Below are 15,877 nucleotides of genomic sequence, written 5' to 3'. Positions count from 1 at the left end.
AAATGCCAAATTTAACACGTGGCCATGTTTCATTAGGATAAATGAGTGTCGTCTATGAGGTTAAGGTGACATTTCAAAGGAAACAAATGATGAATGGGCAAACCCATAATTAAAATAAAAAACAAAGCATGCTTTAGTAGGATGTAAACACAAACAAAGTGACATTTTATAAAGGGGAAAAAAAAAGAATCTAGTTCAAGACGTCCCAAAAACATCCCTGACAAAAATGTCATGACAGTTATTTCTAAATGTTACATTTACAATACCACCAGCAGAGGGAATTATTCCATTGTTAACCACCAAGGGCACCTTCCATAACTTAAGCAGCAAATGCAGATAAAGAACGCAGTTTTACTTTGTAGGTTCAACTCTAAGCTCATTAATAAGAGGCAAGGCAAAAAGAAAAATATGCATTCTGTATCTTTAACCGTAGCAACAGGGAATCAATACGAGTGTCCAAGGAAAAGTGCTTAGTTCAACAAATGGTGGTGCTGCCCCTGGCTGTTTAATTGTGCTTCACCCATTTCAGCAACAGGCCCTCAGGTGCACATTCCACCGAGTCACCAAAAAAGAAAGGAAAATTAAAGAAATGATGGGGGGGGGGGGGGGGGGGGGGTAAATAAATCAACGAGAGCTCCATTTTGGTCAAAAGGAAATCCAAAACGTGTGGCGTATCATTTTGAGAACAGATCAAATTATGCAGAGGAGGTAAGGTCATTCCCTTACAGTGTAAATAAAAAAGGACAATATTAAACCCTAATCACATTGCATTTGTATACCAGTTTAGATAATATTGCATAATCTACTAGATCGCAATTAGAACGTTTTTTTTTTTATTATTATTATTTATACCAGATATGTTTGAGTGGAGTAAGGCATTCTACCATGTTGATAGGGTGTTATCCAAAAACTGAGTTGATAGGCAGGTCTGAAATGTGGAATGCAAGGGCTCCATGCAAAAAGGGACATAAGAAACAGCCACAAGTTAATCTTATGGATGACTACCAACTGTGAAAGCAGAAAAGTTACTTAAATGGATCTTTGGTTGTTTGTTCCAATTCACTCCAGTTTTCCTTTTGTTGCTATTGTTATTTCAATAGCAAATTGCTGCTCTCCTCACACCATTAATTCTGTGAAAACTACTTGTGTACACTATCCACAAGATTAAGTAGGGCCTTGCATATGGACTTAAAAATGATAAGGTACACATTACTGATTTTGATTAGGTTAAGATGGCATGAACCAAAAAATATCAAATGTCTGATATGGTACAGTATAATGGTTTAAATTTTTTATGAAAAGATAATACATAAGACAATTAAGCAACCCCTTAAGGACACAAATATTAATAGGAGGCATTCCTGTAAAGGCAGGGTGCCCAGTGAGACAAACTGTCGGCTGTACATTGAAGGCAAAGGTTGTCATTTTAAATGGGCACTGAAAGAGACTGAACAAAATAGCTGACTGGACAAACAGTTTCCTACAGCGATGTGTTTCTACAGCTATTTCGTGTAGAAACTGGGAATGTTTTGACTGACATGCGAAATAAAGTGTGAATAAAACGTGTGAAACAAGGAGGAGGACACTGCTGTTAAACACCAAAAGGTTCAATAACTCATTTTGTTCAAACCACAGCTAATCATTATGTGTTTTGGCTGGAAAGCAAATGGTTTTAACCATAGTTAAGTGTTCATCTGGGGGATCCAAAAGTTCCACCATGTGGTTCCTTCTCAGTATCAGCAGCCTTTATGGTTTGCATGAAGGCATTCAATCTATTGCTCTATTGAACACTATCAACTAGGCCACGGGTATCTTATTTCTGAAAAATAACAGACCACAGGCTTGTCATACATTAACAAAAATGTAAAACAAATAAATTATTTGGATGACAAGAAATGGAAAAAAATCTTGGTGTTGCTACAGGGCCTTTCCTGTTGTGGAGACAAGCACCTCTACTATGACACAAACAGCTAGCTGTGCGAGGCACTTAGGAGTTATAGTAGGAAAGATGCTGCCCAACCCCCTCCCCAAATATACACATCTGTAGCTAAAGAAGTGATTTTGTTGCAACCTCTATACCTCTCAAATCTCAACCAGTTTCATTTAGTCAAAGACTATATGCAATTTGGACAGAATCACATTTTATACAAAATCATAGTTAACCTGAATAGATTTTTTGTCATTATATTTACAGGATCCTTCGAGATGACTCGGGCAAATGATATGATATACTGTCAGCTGTCTGGACATGCCATATTAGTGTCATGACGTCAGTGGCATTTTAACATGTTCTGTGGTACAGCTAATTGTTTATTTAAATCAATAAATGGTGCACAAAAAAAAAAAAAAGAAAAAAAAGAAAAAAGTGGAACTTTGTATAAATACACCAGTATCATATCCAACATTTTTTACATACGACATATGTTTGCAAGTATTATTTATCTTTTTTGGAAATATAATTACATTTTAAATAACTTTCCAATTGCAACCAAATTCCTTCCATCAGATAATCCGAACCAGAGGCCACAGAGACAGTATACTTCCACTCTTTAAATCCATGAGGAGAGGGCGTTTTACCCCAGAAACTGGGGGGCCTGCAGCCCAGCACATCTAGCTGGCTGTCAGAGTGTGTGCGCACACATTTCCATTAACTGATATCCCTCACAAAATACAGTAGGAGAGGACAGAAATAAAGCCAAGCCTTCAGCACTTCGGATCACCTCTGTCATCCCTTTCTTCCCATCTCACCAGAACACCAACATCTCTCATAGCATCTGAAACTTGTTTTGGTGAAAAAAACCACTGTGCACGCTGACTGATATAAACATTGAAAATTTGGTCAATTTTTTTCTGCTCACATGTACATGTATTTTTCCAGAGTATTTACACAGTGGACAATGCAGCTGTTTTTGTTGCCTTCATGCTTCGTTCTCTGTCGGTGGTATGTTGTTAGCTGAAACCATGGAGTCTTGTTTGCGAGTCATCCTATCCAGCTCAGCCTGGACATCATTCAAACCCGGCTTCTGCCCTTGGAAAAAAACGGGAAACAAAGCCAAAAAGTAATCTCCTGTAGCTTCTGTGCGTATTCATAAGTAACAGTGAACTATGGTCAGCAAGCAAATAGCGGTTGGATGGTGATATGGTCCCATGCTGGAAATTGATGGCTCACTGCCACAGTTAGCACACATGCATTACTACTTGGACAAAAGGATCATGTACTCATGCCTTATGCTTTTAGCTGGGTCTCAGAAATATTAAAGCTGCTCAGCACTGGAACAAAAAGCATATGTCGATGGCTTCAGATAGAGGGATGAGTTATGCAATGACAACCTCAACATTTCATTGGGCACAATCAGATATTTCACAAGCAGCATTTGACTTTGTTATATCTAACCAATAAATAAAGTTAAAACTAAAAAGAGCATGCTGAAGCTGAAAAAAAAAAAAGAACTGGTGACATGCAAATCACCTGAGGTTACATAACAAAAACAGATCAATTATTTTAGCAGGAGAGCAGTAGGATATTACATGGAGTGAGTGACATTAGTTTAATGGGGACAGATATGGTTGGAGCTTTGGTACATACAGGTCTGTCGAAAGGTTCCTCAGATGACAGAAGTTCAAATAAAGAGAATAACTTTTCTTTCTTTTTTTCCTGTTTCAACCTTCTGTCTCAGGCTGTAAAAATACAACTCCAGAAAGAAAAAACATCCACAGCCTCTAGCAACAAAGGGTCCTGTTTCTAAGTGTTGTCTTTAGAGTGCATGAAGTCTACACTATGCCATGGAACTGAATGTATAGGATGGTAAAGTCAACAAAAATGCTTTAGGTCTGGTTTGATAAGAGAACTGCTAACCTGTAAAAAAGAAGGATTGATCTCAGTGAAAAACAGCCTCACTATTTTAAGAGGCAAGAATGCTGGAACAAGAAGCTGTACCTGTTTTCTTGGCAGGCCCTTGCACTCCAGCTCCCACTGCTCCAGATCCTGGGCTCCCTGGGGCTCCAGTCTTTTTACTCAACAGGCTGTTGAAGAAGTTAGCAAGCACTCCCTCATTTGCAGCCCCCCCTGTATGAGAAACATAGCAATTTGTCATTAATTAGAGTTCGTTTCAAGTTGTAAACTAGAATAGCAGCCATCACCCCCCATATATTACTAATGAAGTGCTTTTTAACTTCCAAAAAATAAGACTACAGAGAACACAGGATGATTGCTGTTACATTTTCTTACATTAATGCCCAACATCTGATTGTATACTTCTTTTACATATAGCATTTAACAAAAACCCTTCATTCATGGCTCATATTATCACCTTTCTGCAAATAAGACTATTGGTTCATCTAATGATGTCCTGTTCAGCAGCTGGCACAGGCAGTATGAATGTTCCTGGTGCCTTGTTGTGCTGAGCTGAAACAGTTTTAGTCTTCAAAAGAGGAGTCTGATATACTCCTGTTGCCATCTGTGTTTAACTTTATTGGAAATGATATTTGTTTATTGATAAAGCTGAGGCTCAGGAGTGGAAACAACAGAAACAGGTTGGATGTATCAGTTGTGTACCTTGTGTATGTATGTGTATGCTACGGTTTGTCATTGGATGCTGTGGGTAGCTGACTGTAGATGACGTGGGGGGCTGGACCAACACACCCCACGGCCCAGAATAGCAGGTAGGTCAGGACCAAGCCACCAGGGCACCCAGCAGCCCGCAGAGCACAGGGGGCCCCAGGCCCAACCCATGCAAGAACCCACAGGAAAACACAGTAGCAGCAAGCCCCGACCAGAGGCAGCCCACAGAGAGACAGGGGAGACAAAGGACCCCAGGCACGCTGAGTGCACCAACCACAGCACGAGCTAAGCACAGGGGCACAGAACATCCCCAGCCAGAGTCCTGTCCAGACCCCTAGAAGGGGGCCCGCCACATAGGGACAAGGACGATGCCCACCCAAGCCCAGATGGGGTGAGCCACAGCCCACCACCCCCATAATCCGCCAACTCAATCAATGATGGCAAGAAAGTTGGTATGTCCAGGAAGTGTGCAAGTCTGGTAAGTACATTTTATTACTCATTACCACCTGGGGGCAGCATTACAACATTTCCGGAGAAAGGTGAATATATATCAGCCAAAAGATCTAAGATGGATTGAAATGATTCGATCAAAGTGGCTTTTTTATCCAGTGGTTTAGCATTTGTTTTACTGACTGGGGATGATGAGAAACCCTGAAATCTGAAGAAAGGGCTGTACTGCTGAGAGAAGGGAGTGGTGTCTTTCTCAATAAAAATTGGCATCAAAACAGCAGTCAGAGTCATCCTACCTTTCATGTTAGGATCAGGCTTTTTGACTGCAGACAATGGTGAGCTGCTCACTGTAGGTTGTCCAGCACGTCCTGCAGGTCTGGGTGACCCTGTGGCTGGCCGTCCTGGAGATTCCTGCAGCACAGAAACAAGTTGTGACCATAGTTTATCATTCCATTACTAAGACCCCACATTGGAAAGATATTAAGACACTTACTGTTGCCCCTCTTGTTGGTGTGGCTGGTTGCTTTGCTAACAATGACTGTAGTAAAAAGAAGTTATTTAGTTAGAGGGTTTATTCCAAGAACAGCCTCCTCCCCAAATGACAAAATTGACAACTGAAATTGAACAACTACGTGAAAATACCAGCGTAGAATCCCCATCTATCCAAGTAGTTACTAAGTTTCAGTCACCTTTGCTTACAATTTACCTACACTTTTATCTCATCAAGTCAAACAAGAATAATCTCATTAAATTGTTTCAGTCATTCTCATTGGCTAAAGAGAAATCTTGAAATATAAAGGAAAATAACACATACCTGCTGCTTCATCAAGAACACTTGCTCATCCTCTGCACTTATCTCTTTGTCGTGAACAAACTGTAAAGAACAAGGGAGCAGAAAAAAGGAGATTGTTGGCTATCAATGGTAATAACTCTGAAGTACATTCATTTTCAGGTTATGGTGTCATCCTAAATGTTTACATTTACCATTTTTAATGTTTGAATTGTCATACCTTCCGCACTGGAGGCTTTGTGATAAAATCTTCAAATGGATCTTCAGGTCTGACTGTTGTGAAGTTTTCATGCAATATTCCAATTTTCTTGTCATTATCCCATCCAGAAGGACTGTCATTAAGGGAGAAACTGTTCAATTACACTGGATACAGTGACAACACTTATGCTTGTAATTATGTGCCGTATTGAGAATTTAGATATTGATATGTCCACAAAACTGAAAGTTTAAATGTAACAACAGTACATTTTTGTACTAGCATATTTAATTCCGGACAACAAGTAATATATAATAACAAAAAAATAAAATACATGAACAAGCACATCCCTAGTTTGACTTACATAAACACTGCATCCTTCTCCACCACTAAGGCAGGCGTGGTGAACTTGAAGTCATACATCTTATGTACTATATATTTGTAAAGCAGATCCAGGTTCTTCTCCTCTTTGACTGAAGTATAGATCAGTCCAGCTCCATCTTTTTAGTTCAGTTAAGGCAGCAATTCATGGGGTAAAGACATTGTTGGTAGATTGATCAACTGACAAATCAAACATGATTAAATAACAATTGAATTGGATCAAAAGTTTTAAATATATATATATATAGGATACACTGTAAGCAAAATCTCCTGATGTGAGACTGGATGAAATCAAAGTGCTCCTCTCTGTAGTCGTGCTCCTTCTCTAATACAGCAACTGCATCACACTGAAGAAGAAAAAAAAAAAAAAGAGTGGGAAAGGGATTAACATTTTAAATAGACAATAAAATGTTTGCATTCACACATGTGAAACATTGTTCTGATTTGTTTCCAGAACAAATTGATTTTATTCCTAGACACCAAAAAAAAATTCACAAGAGATCTCACTGACTAGAAGATAGGCAGGTGCACTGCAGGATATATTAAGTTGTGTTGTTGTTATGCTGCTAGAGTTCAAGTAATAAAAAATGGTCACAAAAATGTGAACAAATTAATTTTACTGTATATATCTGGTAAAAGCCATTTGGTTGGTGGATGGTTACATGCTGCGGACACAAGGTAGGAATTGGTGTTTCTACTTTGACAGTAATGCACTACTCAAGTGACAAGTCTGTCTGTCTACTGAATGGCATTACAGCATTAAGAGGAGCAAAATATAGTGAGTTCACTCAGGTGCTGGTTTAATATCAGACTGAAGCCAGAGCTATTAAATACTGATGTTTCTGGCAGAGTCATTTAAGAGAGGATAAAAGATTTCACTTTTTCACATCTACTGGTGACAAATAAAAAAAAAAGAAAGAAAAAATGTAAACATTTAATTGCCTACTTCTGTAAAGCCCAGTGCTCTAACAAGAGGCAGATAAAGGCAAGAAAGATGAAAAGGTCCCATTCACCATTTTGTAGTTACAGCAAGCATGTGAAGTTCTGCTGTTTGCAACACAGTGTTTTTAACACTAGTCTTTGCCTGAAGGTTTAACAAGCAAGTATAATGGCAGCTTTTTATTAGACAATACCTCCTCACAAAGCAAAACATTAAAGTACTAAAAAACAAAATGTAACAGCAGGGAATGCACAGCCCATACATTGGGTCTAAGCCTAATAGTGCTCATCATGGATGAAACTCAACAATCCATAAGACGCAAATAGCTATAAAAACACCTGTCAAGGTGATGAATTAGGCTTTCAGTGGAATTTCATCTCAGGTAACTCAGGACTAAGTCAAGAGATGCGCCCATTGACTAAAACTGGTGTGGCAGTGGATAAAAAAAAAAACTGCAGGGGGTAAAGTTTTAATTTAGTGTCAGTGCAGCTACAGTCAAAAGTTGCAGATGGTCAAAAGAGGCTCTATAATATAATTAAGGAACTAAGGAGAGGGTGACAGGACATTACTTAAGGGGTGTAACTAATGACCTTAAAATAATATGACTCATTTTCTGAGGATAATATTGAAGTAAAAGCATTTTGAGGAAGTTAAACCCAGTAGACGCGCTGTTGGTACAGAAAAAAGTGACTCTTTGGGGAAATTACAGGTATAATTTTGAATTTCTAAAAATAAACTGTTGCAGCTGTATGAGCAAATTGTGATATTGTTATTCTACTGCTTGATAAAAACTGCCATAAAGATTACAAGTTGTACTACATTGATGAAGTTTTAGAAACAATCAAATATGATTAAATAACCTAATCAAGTACTTCTGAAAAGTTTTGGTAAACTGATACAACTTTTTACAGTAACATCAAAACACCAGTTGTCTCTAGATAAAGTTTATGACTACACATGCCAGACTTTTAGAACTGAAGGAATTATTTACCTTTGTGCAAACTATTAGCACTGGAATACCCAGGTTGTATGTGAGTGTGTTGTCCCCAAGCGGTAGTACAACAGCCTCGTCTTCCCCAGCTGTTGGGGCCCGTCTCTGTGGGGAGGATTGGGTAGCATCCTCCGGTTCTGTGTACTCTTGGAAGACCTTCACCACTAGTAGAAATACATAGGTAGGAAAACAATGTGACTTTGTATGGGCCTAGCAAAAGTATGATTATTTCTGTTGTCTTTATCCATGTGGTTTAGACATACATTAGAGTTCATACTGATTAATGCACTGATTTGATGTAATTGTTGACATTTTCGTCAGGCACATGCTAATGCTATAGTGATAATAAATTATTCTTTGTTTGTCGATAAGACAGGTTGCTGTGTGCAGCCATCTACTATTTTAAAGCAATAGAATCAAGGATTTTTGGTAAATTTTAGCCTTTAGAAAAAACATGCATAATACTTTACTCTGGAGACACCCTCAAACATAAAGTGAATATATACTGTATGTGTAGTTGTAATTTCAAGGGGAGAAACTAGTGTTGCCAATTTCCATAGGAGCAATCTTTTAACAGAAGACACATCACACCAAAGCCCACAATGACTTCACTAACACAGAGGGAAAGAAATGGGGAAAAATGAGAACACTTCATTAGGTTTTACCAGTAGGCAGACATAAAAATCATAAGCCAAACATACTCATGGCAACTTTCTCCTTTGCATCCAGTGAAAATTTCTCTTTCCCAACATTGTGTTCCAACATTGGTAACCTTTGTATGTTCTTTCCATGCATCTCGAGCCATTCTAAGATGCATTTATTACAGGTATAGTATGAAAAAACATTATTATGCAAAGTTAAAGTTCTTGCTGTCTCCCCTTTGTGTCCCTGGCCCAATATTTCATTATCTTGGTGGCACCTTCATTAATGCTACGGAGCTACCTGTAGCCTCTCCAATAACCCTATTAAAAACTTTGAAACTGGATTGATGACTCAGTATTATAGTGTGTTCAAACCTTCTGAAAGGCACATGCACAGAGCAATGATAAATAAATAGCATTTCACATTTGCACCAGCTCTCCAGACAGTTACAAAGCTGTGGTGGGAGATGGAAGTGGTGGGGGGTTTATACGCAGGAAGCTTTGGCCTCCTTCCTCATGAGCTTCGGGAATGCAGTTTGGGACAGCCCACAGGGCAGGACAGATTCACAGACTTGACCCAACTCCTTTACTCTGGGACATGGGATTTGGTATATGGGACTAGAGCTGTTTACAATTAATTTAAAACCATCATTGGATTCTGGATTACACAAGATAATGTGTGTATTTCAGCAAAAGGCCAGAATTGAAGATGCTTATTTAACACCAACAACCACAAGACTTTTGGCCCAAATTGAAAAAAAAAAAAACAAGAAGAAACAACATCTTAAAAATAACCCCAAATTGTAATTTAGTCCTCTTCAGCACTGAGACTTTAGATGAAATTCAAGGTCTGCTTGAACATTATCCACTCCACGGCACCACATCTCCACTACAATGTTGTCTGAAGAAGTAGTTGAAGGAGAAATGGAAGGTTTCAGTAATTTGTTTGGAGGTTTGATACTTTGTTCTTGAAATGAAAACATCAATCTCTGGGATTTGATGCCATGGACATACTTGGGTGGATATCACTTTTAAATACACAGTGACCGAGACAAAGGACAGACTTTGACCCAGTAACAGCTATTTTTATTTCGAACAAATAAAGGATGGGTCAAAATTTATTTCTACACATAGCCAATGACTACAAATTAAATCTACTGTCTTTAAAGCCTTACACCATACCTTAAAAAAAAAAACAACTGTACAACCACTTTTTCAAAGCACAAAGCAATAGATTTGTAATTAACATTGAAATCTTGAATATGTATATTATTTTTGTATACATGTTAATCTACAAATAAATGTCTCTTTTCTGTCCAATAAAACTTGAAATAAGCAATTCTGGTCTCACGAACTTTTGTAAGAAAAGGACAGGTTTAAACACCAGTCTACATGTTTACTTATTATTATTGTTGGGTCATTATTTTTAAAAAAAGAAATGACAGTTGTCCAGGTTTTTGTCTCAGACCTACAGACCATAGCGAAACATAATACCTATGACATTTGGTTACCAATGATTTTTAAATACAGTGACTAATACAAAATCCCAGTCTTGTTATTCTTACTAAAGTGAAATTGTTCTAATTACACGAGTACGAGTAGTCTAGGCAGTAAAAGCCTGATCCTGCAATTTGACTTGAGACTTAGCAGCCAGCCGACTTCAGTTACAGCCCAACAGGAGTCGGAACGTCCAGCCCACTAACTGTTTTCAGACTTGCTCAGTTTACTTCCCTTCATTTCCCTGGTGCTGCTGTTGGAGGGGAGGGAACCATGATGCAAGACGCCTGCAAGACTCTGGACAAAGGCTTCTCATGCACACTGCTAGACAGTCTGTCAGGCCGTCTTTCTCACTGAACCTCATGTCCACAAGTATGTAATCCGACAAGGTCTCACCAATGTGCTACTGACGTCACATGATCATGGCAACCAGTATTATGTGGTAAGATGCGTTATGCACCAGCTGAACTGTAAACCTAACCATGTAAGTAGGTGGGGTCAAAAAAAAAAAGTTAGTCTTAAAAATGTGCCAATTGTGAGGACAGACACATACACACACAAAAAAACTCCTATAGGAAAAAAACACTAACACTACATATTTAGAATTTTAAGGAAAGCCCTGGCAACTATTCAGCTAAATACAGGAGTATACTGACTTTTTTTTTAATGCAGAGTTTGCAAAATCTCTTTCACCTCAAAACCGCAACTGCCATTCTAAGTAACTATACTCAATGTTAATAATTAACCATGTATTTTAGTCATCACTTGGCTGACAGACATTCACATGTTTTCCAGCACACTAATACTTGTTGCCACTTGTCAGTTTCAATGTTACATTTTTAGACCTGTTCTGTCAAACTCTATCTGCACAAATGATACAATTTGACTTTGACATAAGCTATTTCAGAGTTATAAAATCAACAGCAGTCATCAAACTTTGTAGGTAGTCAAGAACCCTCAGCAAAACCCTGCAGGCTGAATGCAGTTTTCTGAAACGAAACAACCACTCCAATAACAAACAAACTGTTCATGAGCAAGAGATGATCATTTCTAAATTTAACAGGATAAAACCATGAGTACATCACACACTGATTTGCAGAGCTTGCCTCCAGCCAGAGCACACAGCTGAGTATCATGGGCCTCCCTGATGATGACCTAGAAATATCCATGACAAAGTATAATGCAGTGTAGTGCTTCTACTTCTCCACAGTGACCACTCTCTCTTTTTTCTCAGCAGCCAGTAACCAAGCAGTCTTGCACTCTTGTTACATAAGATTCCGATTATTTCCACCCCAGGATGCCTCAGGCACATCTACGTACTGATTCTTCCCTCTCTTGAGATGACAGGGAGTGATATGGATGTCATATTTCCAATGATGTCTAATATGTATGCATGCCAAAACAAAATGACTTGTGAAGACTCCATCGATAAAATTCAATTCAGGTTTAAGTCCTAATATTTCAATGTTCGTTTTACATTTGTTGAAGGTTCACATAGTAAATGGGCTGGATCCATAATAAAATGTGGACATTCTAATGGTGGTAAAGCAAAAACAGAGATTGCCGCAATAAACCACACATCTTACAATAAAAGCCTGTGCTCTTCTTCCAAACAGACACCACTGAAGAGCTACGAAATTGGTTCAATCTAATGCCTTCATAATGCAAGACACCTTTTAATGGATAAAAATCAACTGTAACTTACTTTTCTGTTCCATTTCTCTCCTTTCCTCAGGAGAGATTTTCAGTTTGTCCACATGGCCACGAAGCACACTGGCCCACTTCTGTAGTGAATCCATAATGGTCCAGGGCCGGGACATGTCCGCAACAAACACAGCTAGACAGTCAGGTAGCGACTGAGCTGAGACAGCAAACTTAAGAAGGCCCTTGTGGTACACATCCCCATCTAGGATCCACACATTACACCGAGTAAGGTCTGCAAAGGAACAGCAAAATATCTGTTAATGCAATTGTTGTTTTATATTGCTGCTATTCTCTTAAGACCACAGATGCAAAACCAGGACAGACAAAAGTACCGGAGGTAAACTTACCATCCCTGTCCTCATCATTGACATTTAAGTACAGATATTCCAGTCCCCTCCCTTTCTTGTTGTGATCAGCTCCTTGAAGTTTGGCCATGAGTGATGTTTTTCCTGAGCCATCCTCACCTGAAAAAATTTTGATTTATGAGCCTAAATACAGTCAAGTATTACCAACAGTGGCAATAGAAATTATGAACAAACACCATTATTGATCATTTTTATGAATAATGCGTAAGATGCATAATTGTACCAATGATATCATCATTTCATCTTACTCCTGAAAGCATAACTGAACAAACTCTTTGACTAAACATACAACATTTTATGGCTGTCAAAGACTATAGTTGACATTTACATTCCCCAGACCAAAAACATTTTTTGGAAATCCCACACAAGAAACCCCACCCAGGAAGACAAGTCTGTATTTTTATGTTGACTGTGTATGCTGCTCAAAAAAAACTCAGGAACCAGATAGCTGAAAGTGCAAGTTTGAAAAGTCAGAAGGTTTTTGCTGTGCTTACAACGTTTTGTGAATTCACTGTCATTGAGCCGTCACCACTCCCCTCAGGGTGGGCTGCAGAAACACAGACTTTCACACATGGGGCTTCACATATACTCACCAAACACGAGGATATTTTTTCCAGATGGCAACTTTGAACTTGATCTAGTGGAAACATCACTCAGGATCGATGTCCTACGAGAAATAATAAAAATAGAAAAAAAATTACAAAAAAAAAAAAAAAAAAAAAAAAAAAAAACACTGGTAGACAGAGGTACAGCCATGACTGCCTTTCTGTCACTGACAGCTCCCCAGCTCAGGACACTGGTTGACACCATAACAATAAGTTCACAGTTAGGGTCACTTAATAACTACATGTACTTGTAACTCAGTGTGAGCTGTGGTTGTTTCATTTACCGCTGTCTCAGTGGAGTGCTAACGACAAAAAAAAAAAAAAAAAAACAGGAAATGATAAGTCATCTCCACTGACCGGTGCGATAGAAATAAGTATTTACAACTAGCTTAGGACCTTAAACCATGAAACCTGAAGTTGAAACCCCACTAAAACTGCATATAATGACAAGCATTGCCTAAAGCCAGCATTACTTTTCCTCATACATGTTACACTGTTAGTCGCTTTAGGTCAGTTTATGTCCCTGTTAGCTTGTTGTATCATAACGGGGCTAACTGGTACTTAGCTTTTGTCCTGACACAAGGTGTCAAAGGCCCTGATAGTCTGAATAACTTTCTTAAACCTCACTACTTAATTCAACAACACTTCTCAGGTTAATAAAACCTGCCATTAGACATTATTGCTTAAGAGCGATGTATCTAAGCAGCAGCGGCGGCGGCTCAGTTAGCTGGGGTTAGCAGCGTTAGCTCACAGTCAGTGCTAATATCGCTGCTAGCCGGACCGGTGTCTGATCGGGATCACCCGGCAGTGACAAAGCAGAACCGTGGTGGCTGTGCTCCTCCACGGAAGAACCTGGAGTGCTTCAGGGGTTTCAAACAAAAAGCACAATTTACCAAAGATTTTGCCCTTCTTCCTCTTCGCTGTTATTCTCGCCGGCCCCGGCTGCGCCCGGGAGCTGTTTCTCCAGAACGGGAGCCATCTTCTCTCTGTCCGACCACAAAGGCAAGGCCCTGCTGCTGGGCTGCTGCTGGGCTGCTGCTGGGCTGCACCAAGCCCCACCTTCACCCGGCTGCACAAGGGTACGCTGCATTCATTGGCCGCGACGTCCCGACGCTCCGACGCCGCGGCGCGCGCGTGTGTGTGTGTGTGTGTGTGTATATATATATATATATATCTGTAATGTCTGTATATGTGATGTTGAAACAAAAGATCCATCTGGTAGCATGCGAATAAATTGTGTCATTATAAGTTTCTTTATTTTATCAGCTCACTTTGGGATGGCAGGTGCAACATGCTTGAGAGGGGACGTGTGATCCTAGGCCATGCAAACACACTGTGGTCTTAGCGCATTTAACACTGAGTCCTCGTGGTCAGTTTCAGATCATTTGTTCAGGTGCCATTTTGATTGTAGCAATGTTTTGTACTTCACTTCTGCTTTTCTCCGCCACACCCAGCAAAGAAGCCAGAAAATGGGATTTGAGTGGTGCATTCAAATAAGCATATAGCTTCAAGGGGTCCAAAGACACAGGTGAAAACACACACACCACCGATTCAAACATTTGTTGATATCAGTGGATTTTGATCAAGAATTGTATAAGCCATACATAGAAGCAACTATACAACCGACTAGGGCCATGACATGATCATACATCTGACAAACAAGGATTATATTTCAATTACTCAACTTAATTTTGAAACGTGTGCTTTATTTCATTGGAAGATACTACATACATTTCAAGTTTCACAATATTGTACGCATGATATGTAAAAATTTAAATGTTGCTCAATGGACATAAAAGGATACAAGAGGAAAGTAATATTGGGGGAATATTGAACCTACTTTTTTCTAGTTTTGATAGGAGGCAGGAATGAATGATGGCAAACCCAGCTGGTTTTAACCATTTACTTTTTGTTTGTTTTTGAGTTATTCATTGGTCTTTTTTGCATTCATACATGACTATCAGAAAAGTTTAAAGAAAAGGTCTCCAGCAGATGGTGCCATTCATACATTACTGAAAGCTCAATTGCCTGAAATGTGTCCTCTTTAGTAGGAGCAAAATTTTTATATTAAAATTAAATATGAAATTTCAAAGTGAACTTTTTACCTCACTCTGATATTTGATACATAAATGTACATGTAAATGATACCTACATGTAATGGCACACAATGAAATGTTGAATGTTGTTGTGATGTTCTAAATTTATAGTTTAAGTCATTCATGTGTCGTAGATTTAAACCATTCAGATTATTGTAATTTCATACAGAAATATGATTGTGAAAAATAGCATCATGCATAATATTTGAAATACTATCATGAAATTACCTTTGTAGAAATATTTGTGATACAGAAGTAAAGAGCCCAATATTTTTATACGGACAATATTTTTCAGAGCAGGAAAACCAATAATGAGCCATCTAAGTCTCTCACTTGTAGATGTATTTTTGTATTGCATGAATGGACATTGTAAATAAACTGTTAGTATGTACATGTGTGAAATATTCTAAAAATTACATTTTCTTAACGTCGGGTTACTTTTAAAGGGTGATAGTGTTCAAGATGACCCTTTATCATGTTACCTGTGCATTGAAGTTAGTGCGCTGGTGCCATTCTTCAAATCAAATCCGATTTATTTGTGTAGTGCCAAATCATAACAAAGTTAAATCAAGACACTTTGCATATAGAGCAGGTCTAGACCAAACTCTTTATGAAATTATTTAAAAAGACCTAACTGATCCTCCAATGAGCAAGCACTTA

General features: G+C 38.7%; 1 protein-coding gene across 4 annotated transcripts; it reads right to left on the bottom strand.

The window, feature by feature from the left end:
• Positions 1-607: 607 nt before the first annotated feature.
• On the bottom strand, positions 608-14,142 carry dync1li2 (dynein, cytoplasmic 1, light intermediate chain 2). Of its 4 annotated transcripts, none has more exons than XM_029498869.1 (13): positions 14,015-14,142; positions 13,110-13,183; positions 12,499-12,615; positions 12,153-12,383; positions 8,310-8,473; positions 6,632-6,725; positions 6,362-6,497; positions 6,022-6,133; positions 5,826-5,885; positions 5,505-5,549; positions 5,308-5,422; positions 3,938-4,066; positions 608-3,028 (listed from the first exon to the last, which is right to left on the bottom strand). In XM_029498869.1, the coding sequence occupies exons 1-13, from the start codon at positions 14,098-14,100 to the stop codon at positions 2,919-2,921; spliced, it is 1,473 nt and encodes a 490-aa protein (XP_029354729.1). In that variant the 5' UTR covers positions 14,101-14,142; the 3' UTR covers positions 608-2,918. The 4 variants fall into 4 exon arrangements, with proteins under 4 accessions (XP_029354729.1, XP_029354731.1, XP_029354733.1 ...); XM_029498871.1 differs by having other exon boundaries at positions 608-3,023; XM_029498873.1 differs by lacking the exon at positions 12,153-12,383.
• Between the last annotated feature and the right edge of the window lie 1,735 nt (positions 14,143-15,877).

Source organism: Echeneis naucrates, chromosome 3, assembly GCF_900963305.1.
Source record: "Echeneis naucrates chromosome 3, fEcheNa1.1, whole genome shotgun sequence".
NCBI classification, from domain to species: domain Eukaryota; kingdom Metazoa; phylum Chordata; class Actinopteri; order Carangiformes; family Echeneidae; genus Echeneis; species Echeneis naucrates.
This window is presented reverse-complemented; position numbering and strand designations above follow the sequence as displayed.